At 33.8% G+C, this 23222-nt stretch overlaps 1 protein-coding gene across 1 annotated transcript; it reads left to right on the plus strand.

Moving 5' to 3' along the window:
* Positions 1-8072: 8072 nt before the first annotated feature.
* On the plus strand, positions 8073-9079 carry LOC139890910 (zinc finger protein ZAT10-like). The gene has a single exon (XM_071873835.1). It carries the CDS (start codon positions 8161-8163, stop codon positions 8929-8931), a length of 771 nt encoding a protein of 256 aa, XP_071729936.1. The 5' UTR covers positions 8073-8160; the 3' UTR covers positions 8932-9079.
* The last annotated feature ends 14143 nt before the right edge of the window (positions 9080-23222 follow it).

Here is a 23222-nt window from a genome sequence, read left to right on the forward strand (position 1 = left end):
ATACATGGTGATGATTTTGTGAATGCAACTTTTTCTCGAATAAAGCATGTATGACTCCATGCACATAGCTTGTATAACAGATAAGTAAACAGCGGAAGACTTCTAGGAACTTGAGAATAAACATGCTTAAAAGTGTCAAAACAAAGGTTGGTGAGTTCATAGTTTTAATGTTGCGCATAATCTGTATATAAAGGTGGATCACAAGATTTCAGTTGTTTCATCCAGAAACATTTATCAAAATATTCTACAAAATTGAGCATCCTGGTAACTAAACTTTAACGTCTACATAATAAGTACCCTGTTTTAACATACATGCAACCAACATGTACAATACACGCAAACCAACATGTACTAACCTCAAATAGCATACTTCTATTTTATAGTTCAGGCTAGGATTTCTATACCTGGAACAGATGGGGATGTCAAGCCCTATGGATCCATATATAACTACTCGCGCCCACCAGTTCTTATAACCGGCAGTTACTAGTTACCAAAGCTAAGGGATTTTCGGTTCAAACTCGGTGTAGAATTTAGTATGTACTTGTATCCATTGCGTTTAAAATAAAGTGCATGTATTCTCAGCCCAAAAATATAGATTGTAAAAGCAATTAAAAAGGGAGCAAATGAAACTCACCTTAGCAGAACATAAGGTCATTCACCGAAATGTGACCGAAACTCGGAATGCAAAATAACCGTAGATCTCAACCTAGAGAACATATGTTGGTCAATACATGTCTAACAAGCTAGGTCAGGTCATAGTGTATCACAATCCTAATGCTTGAGACCGACATGCAGAAGTTAACAAAAGTCATCTAAAAAGTCAACCTGACCCAATATGATCTTTAAATCTATACATGTTTATTAACATAGTATAAGTCTTGATAATTGAACGAATTTATAGTTTATCAAACTCAAAATATTATTTATTTCGGGAGCTATATTATATTTGAATTATCATGGCAATCGAACATGATTTTCATATAGTTTTTCAATACTTGAAAAATCAGATTATAGTGTTTATAAAGCTCTAAAACATGATAAGACAGTCAACTTTGACAATTGTTCAACAAGACGAAACGTGCCTTATATAGAAATTCATTTATTCGATTAGTAATATTTGAAAATCTAATTTATCAATCTTATAAACAAGTTGTTTAAATATCAATTACAGATTCAAAAGCAATTTCAATTAATGTTAATTATAATTTAGTTTACCATAACTTTTAATTCGTTCCTCGAAAATACACGATTTCTAAATGAAAAGTTATTAATTGTTCGACAGCTTTCCAACGACATGCATATTATATACCTTTTATCAATAACATATGTATCAAATTCGTGATTCATCATAAACTATCTAACGACAAAATTAAAGCATACAAGCATGCATAAACATATATACTCGAGCACTAGACATGGATACACTATTAATATATAAAAGATAAGATATAAATGCTTACGTATCAATATTGTGATTCAATATTGCAGAAAAGTACGTAGACGCAACGGAGATGATAAACACTAGTTTGACTCACGAGCAATACCCTCGAACTATACCCATAACCTCCATAGCTATAATCCATAATTTCCTTAGCTCTATCGCGCTCGAAAAACCCGTTTTGAAATAATACGCTCATGACCTCGTCGTAATATTTTATGTATAATACTACTAATAATATTACTCCTAACCATAAGATTAATAATAATATTAATCTTAATAATAATAATAATAATAATAATAATAATAATAATAATAATAATAATAATAATAATAATAATAATAATAATAATAATTTTAATATAATACAGAGGGAGTAAGATAGAAAGAGAGATGAGTGTGCGTAAAACTGATTTCGACTAAGCTTTATAGAGTTGGCCAGCAAAGAGGTGCCATGCGATCGCATGGCTTCCTAAACCATATCCCATGCGATCGCATGGGAAAGTTTGACAGCACACAATCGTTTTGTTGTTTTGCTTGTCGACATAATTAAATAAATATATAATATATATAATTTATATTAATTAATTATATATTATATTATATTCTCGTGCCTAGTTAACTTGAAATTTTAGTTCCGATGAATTATACATTGAAGCTCGACTTATGTCCCGTTTTCGGTTTTTTCGAACGACGTTTCGTACGCTTAGAAAACTAGCATTTTACGTTTTGCGACGTGTACCTTTATCAATAATTAGACTTAATCATCGGTAGACTATATTACTCGAAGTATAACTTATACATTTGAGTGTTGTGGTCATTTGCTTCTATAAATCAAGATCTCGATATTCATTAACGTGATAATATTAATTAAAATCCAAAACGTTTTTGTATCCAATTAAAATCATATATATATATATATATATATATATATATATATATATATATATATATATATATATATATATATATATATATATATATATATATATTGAAAATAAAAAATGTACATTTATATATAGTTAAAATATTTTTATAATATTTAGTTTTTCAAAAACAATTATATTTCAAAGTATAAATTAGATCGTTTACGTAATAGAAAATATTATATCATATAACGTTTTCAATTTAAAATTTTAAATAGATATAGTTCATTTATGTACTAGCGTTTTAAATATCAATCGCATCACTAAGCGAGTGTTACTATCGTGTGGTTACTAATTTGAAAACATATGTATTTAATGAACACGTTTTAAATACACGTTGCAAGTTATTTATATATTTAGTTCTAACAATTAACATTTCGACTTATTGTATATATTCAAATTCATTCTTTAAAAGATTTCACCTATGTCATAAAACGTTTTCAATATTATGAAAACTAATAATTATCTTATCAAAAGACACAAGGCAATCATTGTGTTGAAAGTTAATCTCTACAAACCTTTATCCAGTTATCGTTAATTGACCTATTTGTTCTTACTTATAAACCACTTTATCATTTTTCCGAATATTGTTAAAATGGAAAGATTTCTCAAATCAAAGTGGACCTCTCAACAGAGGCTCGTAATCATATCACAATGTATCTTGATAATTCAATCATTTGATATTATCTTATAATTTCGTCGTCAAATACGATCATGTAAAGTATTATACCTAATACTTTGTTAACGTTTTCAAGTTATAATATATATATATATATATATATATATATATATATATATATATATATATATATATATATATATATATATATATATATATATATATATATATATATATATATATATATATATATACGTATATATTCCAATCCAATTATAATGGTTCGTGGATAGTCAGGGTTTGGTCAAGGTTAAATGAATGTATGAACATAGTTTAAAATTTTTGAGATTCAACATTACAGACTTTGCTTATCGTATCGAAAACATATAAAGATTAAAGTTTAAATTTGGTCAGAAATTTTCGGGTTGTCACAACTTAATAAAGTATACTCCCTCCGTTCCAGAATTATTATCAGAGTTGACTTTTTATTGGATTTAAAATATTTTTATGAGTTATCAATTATGTCCTTTATTGAATGAGTTATTTTAATTAAAAAATTTACTTTAAAGAGTAATTAGTAAATTTATTTCTATGGTAAATGTTACATTTCTAATTAAAAAACGTTTAATTAAAAATTAAATGATTTTTTATTATTATTTAAAATAAAGGATAATATTTTGGGGACTAACTAATGTTAGTTTGTTTGAGTGATTAAACGTGTAATACTTTGAAACTACAATGACTAAAATTGTAAGAAAAAAAAAGTCATAATGACTAAAGTTGAAAATTTTGACAAACTACGGTGACTATCCGTATAATTAACTCTAACATAACGAGAGAACCTGTCCCTCACTTCTTGTAGGGTTAAAGTGTAAATTATCCATAGTTGGGTGGTAAAAGTTAAATTAAAACTTAGACTTAGAAAAAGAGTAATTATCCTTTTGCGTTAAACTTATCCTTTTGCCCATGGTTCTATAATTAGTATATCCTTTTGCGTTTTTTGAGAAGTGTCTGTTTCGTGTATAGTTAGTTTTGTTGGGTTCGTAAGATTTTTTCGAGTTGAACGGTGGTCTCTGAAAAATTTAACTCGCACCGAACGAGAAGATAGGACTCGTTATAAATTCGGGTGAAATTAGTTTCTTTAATTTTAATAAAATTATCTATTTACACTTTTTATCCCCGAAAAAGTGTAAATTTGAAGGGCCGTTGTGTAAATATAGCCGAAGTTGAGGGACCGTTTGTAATGTGAACGCAAACTCAAAACGATAATTTGATATAACTGAATCGACGTAATCGGCCACCACTTTTAGTATGTAAGTATTAAAATTAATAATTAATATTAATATTAATAATATTAATATTAATATTAATAGTAATATTAATAATATAATGTATTAGTGATGGTACGAAAAAAACAAAAGAAAAAAAGAAGTGGAGTGGTACACTAGTAGCAGCCTTAACAATCTCTTGGGTCTTTCCTTTTAAAACAAAAAACGTCAATGCTTACCTATACCAATTATGCTACTCCATAGTACAGTATATTGTAATATGTAAGCATCGACAAAATATACGAGTCCATACCCTTAATAAGTCTTGCTCCTTAACAACAGATAATCTTCAATCGATCTCCAAATTAATAAAATTACCATAATGTTGGTTGATCAATTGAAACAAGTAATAACGATAGAGCCAATGACTTGGCGTTATCGAAGTCACCTTTACAACCTCGAGGTTAAAAAAACACTGAAACAAGTAATAAGTTTGATTAATTTTTATTGTCGGAGTGGTGATCGTGTAGTACTAAAATTTATCCATACACTCACAAACATGTATTATAATGTTATACTGTACAACTCGTTAAAACAGTTTTGATGTTTTTTTTACGGCCAAAGAATAAAATAATATTAAAAATGATCTATATCAAGACGCTAAAGGATGATTACAAAGGCATAGACAACCACATGTTCCAATTTGAAACTAAGTTACCTCTATTTTTAATCCAACGAAATGAAAACAATCTAATTACATCAAATAAGCTACTTCTAGAACAAAACGAATCGTGAAAGACAACACTGTTTCTAAATTGATTATACAAAACATTAAACTATGTAGAACATCAAATTTTGTAAAATGATAATTTACTATAGTTGTATTTAAACTATACTAAAGACTAAATTGATTATACAAAACATTAACTTAATGTATTACAACATGACTTGTTCGAATAATAAGGCACTCTATTCATTGTTCGAGGAAGATTCCTTAGCGCATGTTCTAGAGAATTACATGTTAATAGAATATATCAAGAATCGTCTACAAGAATCAAGATACCAGCAAGCCTAGCTTGGAACAAGTGGGAGAACATTAGATTAATACACATCATTTGGAAGCTTCTTAAGTATCGTGGATTATTATTTATTACTTAATTGTGAGATGATGATGATAATACTTAGCACCTTATTCCTAGTGTCAAATAATGGATGCTTGTTAGGTAACCATAAAGACAAAGTTTAACTTGATAACTATGAGCGTCTAAAAGTAGTACAAGTATACCCAAAACCGTAAAACTCTCCTACCTTAATTAAAAACATGCCTATTATTATTATGGATAAGTATAAATTAAATATTGTTGATTATTATTTTACGATGGCTGAAAAAACAAGAAGAACCTAATATGACTTGGAAAAAGTCATATTAACTTTTAATGGAGAAAAATATATGCTTACGAGACTTTGTAAAAATATAAACACACGTTTTAAAGGGTTGACTTTGAAAAAGTCCAATTTTGAAAATTACCTACTCTACTAGTTAGTTGTATATCCTTTACACCAAACTGCTACCTTACTGCCATAATTCTTCTGTTTCGAGTTCAATTCCTTGCCTGTTCCAGATTAATGTTTATGGGTTCTATGTATAAGCTATACATTTATAACTTTGTACATACGAGGTTATATTTGTTGGAGTTAATCGGTTTGTGTGTCCGATATCGAAAAGTAAAAGAAACAAAATGTATGTACATAAGGGAAATCTTTCTCTATTACCGATTGATTTTAGATACTAAAGTAATCTTGAGCTTATTCTTTAAAAATATTTTTAAAACTATCTAGTTTTTATATGAAATCTTATCAGAATCTCAATTCTTATCTTTAACTGAAATTTGAAATTGTAGTGGAAAATTAATTTAGAATGGAGGGTATATACATTATGTTTAATTAGATTAAACTAAAATTAAGTTGAAAATAGAAAATAATAGTGGGCAAACTATTACTAGTAGTAGTAGTAGCAGCCATGTCGGTATCTTGATGGTTTCCTATTAAACAAAAAAGGACAACAATACCCTTGTAACTTCACTCCCACTCTTGTTGACCGAACGCCGACTTTTACTGGTCGTCTACCCACTCAACATGTACCCTCCAACTGCCTACTAAATCTCACACGTACTTTGAAAGTTTGAATCATTCATTTTTTTTTTTTTTTTGTGTTTTTTTTTAATATAACTTTCTTCTTGCATTAAATAAAACAATCACAATCACACTAAGACATACTCCCGCCGTCTCAATTCTATTATCCATATTTTTTTTTTTGAGATGTCAATATTAATTGTCTACTTCCATAAATAGAAAAAATAATATGATAAAATTCTTTATGTGTGTTAGTTGCATCTTATAATATTTAAAATACATATTTTTTAAATATAATATATTTAAAATTTGTAATATATAATATTTACAATTTATGATATAATATAATATATTTTTTATATAATGTAAATAAATATAATCTAATATATGTGTATATTTACTTCACCTTTTTTAAAAAATATTTAAAAATATTATGAGTTCACCTTAACATGTAACACATGAGACGTTACAAATATATTAATTATACCTTATATCTAATTGAGAGAGTCCAAATGAATAGTACTATTTGGGCTATCTCAACCTCACACTAAGGCCCCCAAACTTTATTCAATGCATGAATCGGCCCCCTCCGCAATACTACTATTTGGACTATCTCAATCTCACACTAAGGACCTCAAACTTTATCCAAAGTACGAATCGGCCCCTCCCCAATTTTCCTAAAAAAACCCACACCCTCGAGAAAATACAAAACACCCCTCAACCCTACCCTTTACCCCGACCCGACCCGACTCGCCTTCCCGTTATTATAACTATAATAATATTATATAATATATTTCGCCATTTCACCTTTTTTTTCACCTTTTTTTTCATTTTCCAAAAAAAAAAAAAAAAACTCAAACTTTGTTCATAAATTAAAACACCCCCCTCCCTAAACAGGGGAATAAAGTGTCAAATAACTATGTTCATAAAAAATCTTAACTAAACTCCACTCAAATATTCAACGAGTCATAAATTCTCGCTCGCAACGAGTTAAATTTTTCCGACACCATCGTCAAACTCGAAATAATTTTAGGAACACCATGTCACTAACTATACGCAAAATGGAATCTTTTTAAAAAACGCTAAATATTTGAGGTACTTTTCATACACGTTGATTTTGCGTTAAATTTTTAAAAGTCGACAATTCCATAGCGAAATGCGGAGATGCACATAGCACATATATTGTTAATTTAAAATAACATTTAAATCTTTCACGGATTATACTTTTTAGTTCGACTCGAGTTGCGATTCAACGACATCATCGTTAGCCACGAAATAATTTTACAAACTAAACGCACTAAAATACATTGAAAACCGAACCCCGGCGCGAAGCGAGGGTTCGTAAACTAGTTAGTTCTACAACCTTCTGTTTATTATTTTTACACACATTAACTTCATCATTTCCAATATACAAATAATTAGTGATTTTTTACCTTTTAGCTTCATAAACAAGTTGAGCAATGTTAACATATACGGAGTGTATAAACAAACTATAAATTTACAAGTATGAACGAATACTCACTCTTATAGTGACAAATGGACGATATTTAAAGTTAGAACTTAGAAGGTAAGGACTCATCATATTGAACATGACTATTGAATATATTAGTCAACTATGTTTTGGTACTACATTTCCCCCCTATAAATATACATATACACATACACTCACAATTATACCAAAACAATATTCACTACTACTAATACTTTACAACACTTCATTTACAAGACTACCATTTCACACACAAATTCATTAACACATACAAACATATTACACAAATGGCACTTGAAGCTTTAAACTCTCCGGCAACAATGGCGCCGGCGGCACCATCATTCAACTACCCTGCGACCACCATACTTCAAGATTCTTGGAATAAAGGCAAACGTTCAAAAAGACCACGAACCACCACCACCACCACCACCACAAATAGCACCGATGATAGTGACGTCACCACTCACCCCACCGAAGAAGAGTACTTGGCTCTTTGTCTCATGTTACTCTCACGTGGAACCACCACCACCACTACCACTGCCACCACCCAATCACCACCGTTACCACCACTACTGACGTCACACAAATGTAATGTTTGCAACAAACAATTTTCATCTTATCAAGCACTTGGTGGGCATAAAGCTAGTCACCGGAAAAACCCCTCCGACGACCACCATAACAACCACCCAACAACCTCCACGTCAGCCACCACAACCGCTAGCGCGTCAACTGTTTTGAAACCTAGTGGCAGGGCCCACGAGTGTTCTATCTGTCACCGTTCATTTCCCACCGGTCAAGCACTTGGTGGTCACAAACGACGGCACTACGACGGGAACATCACCGGCGCAGGAGCTGCAGCTAGTGGGGTTACGAATTCTGGAAAAACTAGCTCGTCTACGCATAGTCAACCGCGTGATTTTGACTTGAATTTGCCGGCGTTCCCAGAATTCCGATTGGGCTTGAACGTTGACTATTTAAAGAAAAGTCAACCTTTTATTGATGAGCAAGAAGTTGAAAGCCCTCATCCAGCCAAGAAACAGCGATTCACGAATTTCTAATATGATCTGGCTGAGTCATAACTTTGATTCTTATTTTATTATTTATTGTTCATAGGTTAATTAATTTATGTAACATACTATATACGATTGATTTGATTCATTATTTTATTTAATTTAATGGAAAAAATGATTTATTCTTTTTAAATTCTCTATGCCTCGATTACTTGATTTCAATTGGTCACTTAATATTAGTATATTAGTATTATTACTAAGTTAAAATCGTTTACGTTTACAATATACTGACATTAAAATATAATTGACATTATCATATAATTGCAGTATGCGTGTAACAAATGAGGGATTAAAACAGAGAGAGTCCTATAAATATAAATTAATATTTAATATGTAACATACTCTGTAATAAGTAACAAATGAGGGATTAAACGAGTGAAAGTTCTATAATCATAATTTGTAACTTTTTTTCTTTTCTTTATTATGTTATCTAGTTGCAGTTACTACATCTTTATGTAAATTTAGTATACTTTAAAACAGATGAATTTGTTGACCAAGTATAATTTATTTGATTGAGTGGTGGAAATTATTTAAACGACAACTTGGCATCTGGACAGATGCCTAACCCCGCATGTGAATATATCACTATACGTCTATAACCCATGGGGCGGCCATCTAAATTCTATTCCGGCAATATGTGTTAGATAATGAAACCCGTGATTATTATTGATTACATCAGTCACTATTTATAGATTACACACCCTAGTAAAACCCTTGTTGAAGAATGAAATCTCGTCGGTTATTGTGTATTATTCATTCACTTTTTATAAAGATTACATAAAACCATAGAAACCCTAAACTCACAAACGGGCTGGGCTATACTAAACAGGCCTAACCAAATCTCTAGTCTAACACTCACTCGCAGTCCGAACGGCGAAATCGCGAAAGTTCGGATTGGAAAGAAACACGAAACACAATAAGAATAAATAAAAACACAAATTTCTCTCTAATTTGTTGTATCGAATTGATTGATAATCGCTGATAGGTTGCGTTGCTTGATTGCGTTTCCTTTTCCGTAACGTTTTTTTTTTCTTGTGCGTCGTGGCTTGCTTGCCTAAGGATTGAGCAGAACTTGGGCATAGAACTTTTATCGTTGATACAATCGTCTTCAACGCTCAGAAAGAGTTTTTTTTTTTCCTGGGTTTAGAACCTAGTCAAGCTAGGCGGCTCAGCCCCACGCCGATTTTACGGTTGCAAATTAAGAATAATAGAAAATAGGTAAAAATAGAAATTATACAAAATTTTATTTTTGCAGTTCGGTCAAAAGTCAAACAAGGAAAGAATTTTTTATTTTATTTTTTCGTAGCGTAAAAAAAAATTGTCAAATAGAAAAGCTTAGTGGCAAGTTTGAGATTCATGAATGAAAAGGGTTTACACGTATGCGACGGATAAAAGAACATTGCGGGTGAATTTGTTATTTATTCACCGATTGGAAAGAAGGAGAAATAAAAGGAATAATCAGGTTTCTTCACCAATCCTTTTTTTTAGTACTGCGGCTGTTTACGATTTGGCGATTACGATTTGATGAGTAGTTTTCATTTGAGGCCGTGGTCGGCAATTTATGCACCACCGAGCAAATAAAGCGGAAAAAAAAGAAAATTAATTGTATAAGGTTTTATAAAGAGTAGATAAGAAGAAGAAAAAAAAAACGTAGAATGAAAAGAAAAAGAAAATATAGTATGATAGATTTGAAGATGTTAGAACGAGTGGTAGTGGAGATTGTTATAGGTGGAGGCGCTTCCACCAGGATCATATGGCTCCGATACCATGTTGAAGAATGAAATCTCGTCTGTTATTGTGTATTATTCATTCACTATTTATAGATTACATCACACCCTAGTAAACCCTAATCCCACAAACGGGTCGGGCTAATACTAATAAGCCTATGCTAATATATTGTCTAACAATATGATATTAGAGGACTCATTAAGTTTGAGATTGTGAAATTGAGTCTTACAAAAAAAAAAAAGTGTGTTTGATGTAAAATAAGAAAAATGATAAACATATGGTAGAATCATTGAGAAACAACTTGGTACTAAAAAAGGTGGAAATTTTCATTTGGAGATCGAGAAAAAAACGTATTCCAACTTTAATTGAGCTTGGCAAACGTGGGATCGATCTTCACTCCGTTCATTGCCCTCTTTGTGACGACGGGTGGAATCGGTTGATCACGCCTTGCTCTTTTGTATGCTGTGTTCGAGATTTGGGAAAAAGTGTTCAATTGGTAGGGTTTAATGTTTTCTCTTCGGCTAGTTTGTGCGAGATTCTTCAAGGTTCAACAAGTGTTACAATGTCGGATTCGGGCTTCAAAATTTGGCAAGCGGTCATTTGGTTTTGTTGTTATCTCATATGGTGGAACCGAAACCAAACGGTTTTCAACAAAAAATGTTGGACCTCTCCAGTTGCGCTATGTGAAATTCAAATTAAATCTTTCGAGTGGATCGCAAAAAGATGCAAGATAATACATATCGATTGACACTCTTGGTTTCATAATCCTCAATCACTAATTATGTAACTATTCGTGTATTTTTGTTTATGTTGGCCTAACGCTTGTTTGGTTAACACTGAACATTCGTGTTGTAATTTCGCGGTTTCATTAATAAAATTGTTGCTTCTCAAAAAAAAAAAAAAAAAAAAAAATGATAAACATAGTCATAGTCATAATTTATTGCTTTTCAAACAAAAATAAAAAATCTTAAATATGATATACTTAAATATAACTCGGATCACGTTTATCATTCTAAAAACAGTTAAAAATAAAAAAATAAAATAGAAACTGGTCTTAATTAATCTGGCAAGACGGGTTTAGTTCAATGACTAAACCTTTGGACACGTATATAATATAATACTCCGTACAATATAAAAAGGTTCATGAATCATGACTTTTAGTACAAGTCCAATTCTTCACCTGCAAGTAAATTGTGTTAATGAATGGTTATTACCCTTTATTTTCATTATGATATATTATAGTGCAAATAGCCTTTAAATAGGCATCTAACCCTAAAGGGTGTACATGAGATGGGCTAGGCTTATATAAACAATAATATAGATGGGCTTATGTCTAACAACCCCCCGCAGTTGGAGCGGGAGACTGGCGAACACTCAAACTGGATCTAAACTCATCGAAGAGAACATATGGAAGACCTTTGGTGAAGATGTCCGCATATTGATATCTAGAAGGAACATGTAAAACCCGAACCTGACCCTTGGCAACTAAATCCCGAACGAAATGAATGTCAATCTCAATGTGTTTTGTCCGTTGATGTTGAATTGGATTGTTGGCGAGATAGATAGAACTTACATTGTCACAGTAGACCAGAGTAGCTGATGAGAGAGGGCAGTGAAGTTCACGAAGTAGATTACGAATCCAGCAAGTTTCTGCAACAGCATTCGCAACCCCACGATATTCAGCCTCAGCACTGGACCGAGACGGTGTGAGTTGGCGTTTTGACGACCACGATAAGAGATTGTTACCGAGAAATACCCAATATCGTGAAGTCGAGCGTCTGGTGACAGGGCAACCAGCCCAGTCAGCATCAGAATATGCAACCAAAGATGTAGGAGATGAAGCGAATAACTGGAGCCCAAGGTCTATAGTCCCCTGAATATAGCGAAATATCCGTTTGAGGGCTGTAAAATGAGGCTCTCTAGGATCGTGCATAAATAAACAAATCTGATGAACTGCATAGGAGATGTCAGGACGAGTAAAGGTAAGGTACTGTAAGGCACCTGCAAGACTGCGATAGAGAGTAGGGTATGTTACAGGGGGTCCATCAGTTGTAAGTTTGGTACCAGGATCAACCGGAGTCCTGCAAGGATGACAAGGTGTCTTGAATGCACGTTCAAGGATCTTGGTGGCATATTGTTTCTGAGAGAGGAACATCCCAAAGTCATTACGGGAGACAGAGATACCGAGGAAGTAGTTCAACGGGCCAAGGTCAGTCATTGCAAATTCCCTATGTAGCGAGGTAATAATCCGTTTAAGTAAACCTGTGGATGAAGCAGTTAACATAATATCATCAACATATAAAAGTAGATATGCGAAATCTGAGCCCTGCCGGTAAATAAATAGCGAAGTGTCACATTGGCTGTGATGAAACCCAATCTTTTGAGCATAACCTGCAAAACGTTGAAACCATGCACGAGGGGCCTGCTTGAGGCCGTACAAAGATTTCTGCAATAAGCAGACGTGATCAGGATATCGGGGATCCCGAAACCCAGGTGGCTGATGCATATAGACTATCTCAGATAGTTGACCGTGAAGAAAGGCATTCTTGACATCAAGCTGATGAACTAGCCAATGTCTAAAGATTGCCAAACTAAGAACAGTACGGATAGTGGCCGGTTTGACTACCGGGCTAAAAGCCTCATCACAATCTATACCAACATGTTGACTACGACCGTTTGCAACGAGTCGAGCCTTGTATCTGCTCAAAGTACCATATGCATTAAACTTGTGCTTAAATAGCCACATGGAGCGAACTATGTTCGTGTCCGATGGGCGAGGCACAAATCTCCAAGTACTATTGTTAATTAAAGTATTATATTCATCAGTCATAGCATGTTTCCAGTTGGAATCTTTTAGAGCATGAGTGTATGTAGGAGGAATAGGAGAGATAGTAGAGGTTAGAAGGTTGAGACGTTGAACAGATTTGGTGGTTCCGAGGTGAGTGCGAGTAATCATAGGGTGAGTGGATGTGGAAGCTGTGGTAGTCTCATTAGGAGGAGACTGTGGCTCCGCGAGAATGATGTTGTTGGAATTATTTGATGAAGGGTTAGTAATAGATGTTTCAAGGTGGAATGATTGAGAGAAGAGATTCGGTGGGGGATCAAGAAAGGCATATAAGGGAGGTTGAGTAGGTGTCATAGATCCGAAAGGGAAGACGATTTCATCAAAGGTTACATGACGAGATATAATGATTTTGTTGGTGGAAAGGTCGAGACAACGATACCCCCGGTAGTTAGAGGGATAGCCAAGGAATATTCAGGGAGAGGATCGTGGAGCAAGTTTATTTATAGTATTGAGATGGGGGTAGCAGAGACATCTGAAGACGCAAAGGTATGAGTAGTTTGGTTGGGTATTGAAAAGACGAGTGTGTGGTATTTCGTGGTTGATAGCAGAGGATGGGAGAATATTGATAAGATAAATAGCCATATGTAAGGCTTCAACCCAATAGGAGGGAGGAAGATGAGCTTGAAAAAGAAGGGTGTGAATGAGGTTATTAATGGTGCGAAGCATTCGTTCGGATTTTCCCTTTTTTTGAGAGGTTTGGGTGCAAGAGAAGCGTGGCTGGATACCATTTGATTGAAAAAGTTGATGAAATGCGGTGTTATCGAATTCGCTACCTTGGTCACATTGAAAATCCTTGATTTCTTGGTTAAATTGAGTTTTTACATATGTTCTGAATTGAATGAATTTATTAATTGCATCAGATTTGTGTGTAAAGGAAAAACCCATACATAATGCGAAAAATGATCAAGAAATATAATATAGTATTTTAAACCACTAAGACTAGAAATAGGAGAAGTCCATAAATCAGAGTGAATAATGTCAAAAACAGACTTAACATTAGAACTAGAAATAGAAAAAGGAAGCCGAATATGTTTGCCAAGTTGACAAGCATGACAAAGTACATGTGGCATCATTTTATGACAAGAAATGTTTTTATTGGAGATAAGTCTACGAAGCACGTCGTTCCCGGGATGACCAAGATGTAGTGACCCGAACTTTTCCATGTTTATATATATTAATTGAGATTTATATTTACATGATTAAATATTTTCAACATGTTAAGCAATCAAACTTGTTAAGACTTGATTAATTGAAATATGTTTCATATAGACAATTGACCACCCAAGTTGACCGGTGATTCACGAACGTTAAAAATTGTAAAAACTATATGAAGACATATATATATGGATATATATATAGTTAACATGATACTATGATAAGTAAACATATCATTAAGTATATTAACAATGAACTACATATGTAAAAACAAGACTACTAACTTAATGATTTTTAAACGAGACATATATGTAACGATTATTGTTGTAAAGACATTTAATGTATATATATCATATTAAGAGATATTCATACATGATAATATCATGATAATATAATAATTTAAAATCTCATTTGATATTATAAACATTGGGTTAACAACATTTAACAAGATCGTTAGCCTAAAGGTTTCAAAACAACACTTACATGTAACGACTAACGATGACTTAACGACTCAGTTAAAATGTATATACATGTAGTGTTTTAATATGTATTTATACACTTTTGAAAGACTTCAATACACTTATCAAAATACTTCTACTTAACAAAAATGCTTACAATTACATCCTCGTTCAGTTTCATCAACAATTCTACTCGTATGCACCCTTATTCGTACTCGTACAATACACAGCTTTTAGATGTATGTACTATTGGTATATACACTCTAATTATCAGCTCTTAGCAGCCCATGTGAGTCACCTAACACATGTGGGAACCATCATTTGGCAACTAGCATGAAATATCTCATAAGATTACAAAAATATGAGTAATCATTCATGACTTATTTACATGAAAACAAAATTACATATCCTTTATATCTAATCCATACACCAACGACCAAAAACACCTACAAACACTTTCATTCTTCAATTTTCTTCATCTAATTGATCTCTCTCAAGTTCTATCTTCAAGTTCTAAGTGTTCTTCATATATTCTACAAGTTCTAGTTACATAAAATCAAGAATACTTTCAAGTTTGCTAGCTCACTTCCAATCTTGTAAGGTGATCATCCAACCTCAAGAAATCTTTGTTTCTTATAGTAGGTTATCATTCTAATACAAGGTAATAATCATATTTAAACTTTGGTTCAATTTCTATAACTATAACAATCTTATTTCAAGTGATGATCTTACTTGAACTTGTTTTCGTGTCATGATTCTGCTTCAAGAACTTCGAGCCATCCAAGGATCCGTTGAAGCTAGATCCATTTTTCTCTTTTCCAGTAGGTTTATCCAAGGAACTTAAGGTAGTAATGATGTTCATAACATCATTCGATTCATACATATAAAGCTATCTTATTCGAAGGTTTAAACTTGTAATCACTAGAACATAGTTTAGTTAATTCTAAACTTGTTCGCAAACAAAAGTTAATCCTTCTAACTTGACTTTTAAAATCAACTAAACACATGTTCTATATCTATATAATATTCTAACTTAATGATTTAAAACCTGGAAATACGAAAAACACCGTAAAACCGGATTTACGCCGTCGTAGTAACACCGCGGGCTGTTTTGGGTTAGTTAATTAAAAACTATGATAAACTTTGATTTAAAAGTTGTTATTCTGAGAAAATGATTTTTATTATGAACATGAAGCTATATCCAAAAATTATGGTTAAACTCAAAGTGGAAGTATGTTTTCTAAAATGGTCATCTAGACGTCGTTCTTTCGACTGAAATGACTACCTTTACAAAAACGAATTGTAACTTATTTTTCCGACTATAAACCTATACTTTTTCTGTTTAGATTCATAAAATAGAGTTCAATATGAAACCATAGCAATTTGATTCACTCAAAACGGATTTAAAATGAAGAAGTTATGGGTAAAACAAGATTGGATAATTTTTCTCATTTTAGCTACGTGAAAATTGGTAACAAATCTATTCCAACCATAACTTAATCAACTTGTATTGTATATTATGTAATCTTGAGATACCATAGACACGTATACAATGTTTCGACCTATCATGTCGACACATCTATATATATTTCGGAACAACCATAGACACTCTATATGTGAATGTTGGAGTTAGCTATACAGGGTTGAGGTTGATTCCAAAATATATATAGTTTGAGTTGTGATCAATACTGAGATACGTATACACTGGGTCGTGGATTGATTCAAGATAATATTTATCGATTTATTTCTGTACATCTAACTGTGGACAACTAGTTGTAGGTTACTAACGAGGACAGCTGACTTAATAAACTTAAAACATCAAAATATATTAAAAGTGTTGTAAATATATTTTGAACATACTTTGATATATATGTATATATTGTTATAGGTTCGTGAATCAACCAGTGGCCAAGTCTTACTTCCCGACGAAGTAAAAATCTGTGAAAGTGAGTTATAGTCCCACTTTTAAAATCTAATATTTTTGGGATGAGAATACATGCAGGTTTTATAAATGATTTACAAAATAGACACAAGTACGTGAAACTACATTCTATGGTTGAATTATCGAAATCGAATATGCCCCTTTTTATTAAGTCTGGTAATCTAAGAATTAGGGAACAGACACCCTAATTGAAGCGAATTCTAAAGATAGATCTATTGGGCCTAACAAACCCCATCCAAAGTACCGGATGCTTTAGTACTTCGAAATTTATATCATATCCGAAGGGTGTCCCGGAATGATGGGGATATTCTTATATATGCATCTTGTTAATGTCGGTTACCAGGTGTTCACCATATGAATGATTTTTATCTCTATGTATGGGATGTGTATTGAAATATGAAATCTTGTGGTCTATTACTATGATTTGATATATATAGGTTAAACCTATAACTCACCAACATTTTTGTTGACATTTTAAGCATGTTTATTCTCAGGTGATTATTAAGAGCTTCCGCTGTCGCATACTTAAATAAGGACGAGATTTGGAGTCCATGCTTGTATGATATTGTGTAAAAACTGCATTCAAGAAACATATTTTGTTGTAACATAATTGTATTGTAAACCATTATGTAATGGTCGTGTGTAAACATGATATTTTAGATTATCATTATTTGATAATCTACGTAAAGCTTTTTAAAACCTTTATCTATGAAATAAAGGTTATGGTTTGTTTTAAAAATGAATGCAGTCTTTGAAAAACGTCTCATATAGAGGTCAAAACCTCGCAACGAAATCAATTAATATGGAACGTTTTTAATCAATAAGAACGGGACATTTCAGTTGGTATCAGAGCGTTGGTCTTAGAGAACCAGAATTTTGCATTAGTGTGTCTTATCGAGTTTGTTAGGATGCATTAGTGAGTCTGGACTTCGACCGTGTTTACTTGAAAAATGATTGCTTAACAAATTTTGTTGGAATCTATATATTTTTAACATGTGAATATTATGTGATATATTAATCTCTTAACGCGTTTGATATTATGTGATAGATGTCTACCTCTAGAACAAGTCCCATTGACTCACCTAATAATAATGAAGATTCAAATGTAAATTGGAATGATTCGTGGACTGATTCACAAGTTCCCGAAGAGGAACCGGAAGAAGAGTCAGAACCGGAAGAAGAATCGGAACCGGAAGAAGAATCGGAACCGGAAGAAGAATCGGAACCGGATGAAGAAATAGAACCGGTGGGGGAAATAATAAAACGGTTAAGTAAAAGAAAATCCTCAACCAACCGACCAAGGTTAATTATGGTCAATGGTGTTTCCGCCAAGGAAGCAAAATATTGGGAGGATTACCAATTCTCCGATGAATCGGATTCCGACGAGAATTCCGACGATGTTATAGAAATTACCCCAACTGAATTTAAAAAGGCAAAAGAAAATAATAAGGGAAAGGGCATAAAAATAGAGAAATCTAATTCCAACCCCGATGAACTTTATATGTATCGTCAACCCCCGAAGTCCTTAAGTTGTAACAATGACCCGGGAACCTCTAAACTACCAGGTTTTTCTAAACCAATGTGGAAAACGACGGCTCGTATTAGGGGAACATCATATATCCCTAGAAACTTGGCAAAACGAACCAAAACCGAAGAAAAAGAAACAAGTGAGTCGGAATAAGATAGTTGTATTCGTGTGGTGTAATATATGTAATATAGTGTGCTTATGCTTTATGATATATGTAAAAATTGCTTGTATTAATAAGTATTTTTTTTATGAATCTAACTCTTGTCTATTTTACAGTATAAAAACACAAAATGGATAGACAACCCAATATTTTAAGAGACCTACCCGGAGACATGATTGATGAAATCTTGTCTAGAGTCGGTCAGAATTCTTCAGCACAACTATTTAAGGCGAGATCAGTTTGTAAACATTCGAAGAACGTTCCAAGAATGCCTTGGTTTATAAAAGGCTTTCGTTCGAAAGATGGGGGATATCACATTGGGAAATCCATAAGTTACGATGTGTTTACTTTGACGCATATATTGCGGGGAACCCAAATGCTATTCTACGCAATGGGTTAAGAAATTATTTTGACTCAATATATCCGAATATTGGACTTCGTGATTTAGAAAAAGCGGCTAACATGCAACATAAAGAAGCATGTTATGCTTACGGATTAGTAATGTTCGCTTCTCACCAAAGTGAGAACAAGAACATCGGCCTACAACTATTAAACAAAACGTTCCCACAAGTGACGGAGTCGGTAATTGGGGTAAGAAATGAGGTTTTTAGATTGTTACAGGACTGTTGGACATTACGTAACCCTCGTCCCTTTGACGACGTTACAACACGCTGTCTTATCAACGGCCATAACGGTTATGTTCCACAAGACCAAGGATGGGAAGTAATCCTAGTAAAACCAGAATGCATGACTTGTTTCTGGACGTATGAATTACGTGTCTTTATTGCCTTTGCTGAACGACTTGTGTACTAGCTAGAATTATCTTCACAACCATCTTGTATCAAATTTATTGTGTGCTATATTTCATGCTATATGTAAAATAAGCGGTATTGTAAGTTTGTAAAATATTGTGTAAATGTTTGAACGCGAAATATTATTATAATCAGTTTTTCATATAGAATTGTAGTAGTTGAATTGTATATTAGCTACTAAGTATGAACTTAACGGGTAGGTACTACCCGAATTTAAACTTATAAAACGCTAATATGAAGAAAAAGCTTTTATAAATGAGTTCATATTATGCTACGAAATACTATTAACTACTCTTAATATTCTGTATGATTAACTTGTTCCATTTGACTATTTTGAAGGAAATGGCACCGACTACTCGACACACCGTGAATATGAATGAAGAGGAATTCCGTACTTTTCTAGCTTCAAACATAGCCGCAGTACAGGCTGCGCTACATACCAACAATAACCTTGGATCTAGCAGTACAGGAAATCGTGTAGGATGCACATACAAAGAATTCACTGCCTGCAAACCTTTCGAATTTGATGGAACCGAAGGACCGATCGGATTGAAACGGTGGACCGAGAAGGTCGAATCGGTGTTTGCCATAAGTAAGTGTACTGAAGAGGACAAAGTGAAGTACGCTACGCATACCTTCACAGGTTCTGCGTTAACATGGTGGAATACCTATCTAGAGCAAGTGGGACAAGATGATGCTTACGCACTACCGTGGTCAGTATTCAAGCACTTGATGAACGAGAAGTACCGTCCCAGAACTGAGGTCAATAAGCTCAAGAAAAAACTTAGAGGGTTACGAACCCAAGGATTTGATATTACCACGTACGAAAGATGATTCACAGAATTGTGCCTATTGTGTCCGGGAGCGTTAGAAGATGAGGAAGAGAAGATCGACGCGTTTGTGAAAGGATTACCGGAAAGAATCCAAGAAGATATAAGTTCACACGAGCCCGCCTCCATATAACAGGCATGTAGAATGGCTCACAAACTAGTGAACCAGATTGAAGAAAGAATTAAAGAACACACTGCTGAAGAGGCCAATATGAAGCAAGTCAAAAGAAAGTGGGAGGAAAACGGTGATAAGAATCACCAATACAACAACAACAGCAATTACAACAATAATCGCAACAATTATCCCAGCAATCGCAACATCAATCGCAACTACAACAAACGGCCCAACAACAACAACAACAACAACAACAACAACAACAACAACAACAGCAACTACAACAATCATCCCAACAACAATAATAACCGCAACAACAACAACAATCAGAAGCAGCTATGCCAAAGGTGTGAAAAGTATCACTCGGGGTTCTGCACCAAATTTTGCAACAAGTGTAAAAGAAATAGTCATAGCGCGGCGAAGTGTGAGGTCTACGGACCAGGGGTTAATAGAACGAAAGGAACAAATGGTGTCGGAACGAGTAATGGCAGAGCAAGTAGTGTCGGAGCAAGTTATGCCAATGTAGTTTGTTATAAATGTGGAAAACCGAGCCACATTATTAGAAATTACCCGAACCAGGAGAATACGAATGGACAAGGCCGCGGAAGAGTTTTCAATATTAATGCGGCAGAGGCACAGGAAGATCCGGAGCTTGTTACGGGTATGTTTCTTATTGACAATAAATCTGCTTACGTTTTATTTGATTCGGGTGCGGATAGAAGCTATATGAGTAGAGATTTTTGTGCTAAATTAAGTTGTCCATTGACGCCTTTGGATAGTAAATTTTTACTCGAATTAGCAAATGGTAAATTAATTTCAGCAGATAATATATGTCGGAATCGAGAAATTAAACTGGTTAGCGAAACATTTAAGATTGACTTGATACCAGTAGAGTTAGGGAGTTTTGATGTGATAATCGGTATGGACTGGTTGAAAGAAGTGAAAGCAGAGATCGTTTGTTACAAAAATGCAATTCACATTATACGAGAAAAAGGAAAACCCTTAATGGTGTACGGAGAAAAGGGCAACACGAAGTTACATCTTATTAGTAATTTGAAGGCACAAAAACTAATAAGAAAAGGTTGCTATGCTGTTCTAGCACACGTCGAGAAAGTACAAACTGAAGAAAAGAGCATCAATGATGTTCCCATTGCAAAAGAATTCCCCGATGTATTTCCGAAAGAATTACCGGGATTACCCCCACATCGATCCGTTGAATTTCAAATAGATCTTGTACCAGGAGCTGCACCAATAGCTCGTGCTCCTTACAGACTCGTACCCAGCGAGATGAAAGAACTGCAAAGCCAATTACAAGAACTTTTAGAGCGTGGTTTCATTCGACCAAGCACATCACCGTGGGGAGCTCCTGTTTTGTTTGTCAAGAAGAAAGATGGTACATTCAGGTTGTGTATCGACTACCGAGAGTTGAACAAACTTACCATCAAGAACCGCTACCCACTACCGTGAATCGACGACTTATTTGATCAACTACAAGGCTCGTCTGTTTATTCAAAGATTGACTTACGTTCCGGGTATCATCAAATGCGGGTGAAAGAAGATGATATTCCAAAGACTGCTTTCAGAACACGTTACGGTCATTACGAGTTTATGGTCATGCCGTTTGGTTTAACTAATGCACCAGCTGTGTTCATGGACCTCATGAACCGAGTGTGTGGACCATACCTTGACAAGTTTGTCATTGTTTTCATTGATGACATACTTATTTACTCAAAGAATGACCAAGAACACGGTGAACATTTGAGAAAGGTGTTAGAAGTATTGAGGAAGGAAGAATTGTATGCTAAGTTTTCAAAGTGTGCATTTTGGTTGGAAGAAGTTCAATTCCTCGGTCACATAGTGAACAAAGAAGGTATTAAGGTGGATCCGGCAAAGATAGAAACTGTTGAAAAGTGGGAAACCCCAAAAATTCCGAAACACATATGCCAGTTTTTAGGACTAGCTGGTTACTACAGAAGGTTCATCCAAGACTTTTCCAGAATAGCAAAACCCTTGACTGCATTAACGCATAAAGGAAAGAAATTTGAATGGAATGATGAACAAGAGAAAGCGTTTCAGTTATTAAAGAAAAAGCTAACTACGGCACCTATATTGTCATTGCCTGAAGGGAATGATGATTTTGTGATTTATTGTGACGCATCAAAGCAAGGTCTCGGTTGTGTATTAATGCAACGAACTAAGGTGATTGCTTATGCGTCTAGACAATTGAAGATTCACGAGCAAAATTATACGACGCATGATTTGGAATTAGGCGCAGTTGTTTTTGCATTAAAGACTTGGAGGCACTACTTATATGGGGTCAAAAGTATTATATATACCGACCACAAAAGTCTTCAACACATATTTAATCAGAAACAACTGAATATGAGGCAGCGTAGGTGGATTGAATTGTTGAATGATTACGACTTTGAGATTCGTTACCACCCGGGGAAGGCAAATGTGGTAGCCGATGCCTTGAGCAGGAAGGACAGAGAACCCATTCGAGTAAAATCTATGAATATAATGATTCATAATAACCTTACTACTCAAATAAAGGAGGCGCAACAAGGAGTTTTAAAAGAAGGAAATTTAAAGGATGAAATACCCAAAGGATTGGAGCAGCATCTTAATATTCGGGAAGACGGAATCCGGTATAGGGCTGAAAGGATTTGGGTACCAAAATTTGGAGATATGAGAGAAATGGTACTT

This window comes from Rutidosis leptorrhynchoides, chromosome 2 (genome assembly GCF_046630445.1).
Source record: "Rutidosis leptorrhynchoides isolate AG116_Rl617_1_P2 chromosome 2, CSIRO_AGI_Rlap_v1, whole genome shotgun sequence".
Lineage (NCBI taxonomy): Eukaryota > Viridiplantae > Streptophyta > Magnoliopsida > Asterales > Asteraceae > Rutidosis > Rutidosis leptorrhynchoides.

Excerpts from the sequence above, each read along its gene's own strand:
- LOC139890910 (XM_071873835.1), top strand. The coding sequence starts at position 8,161 with ATGGCACTTGAAGCTTTAAACTCTCCGGCAACAATGGCGCCGGCGGCA.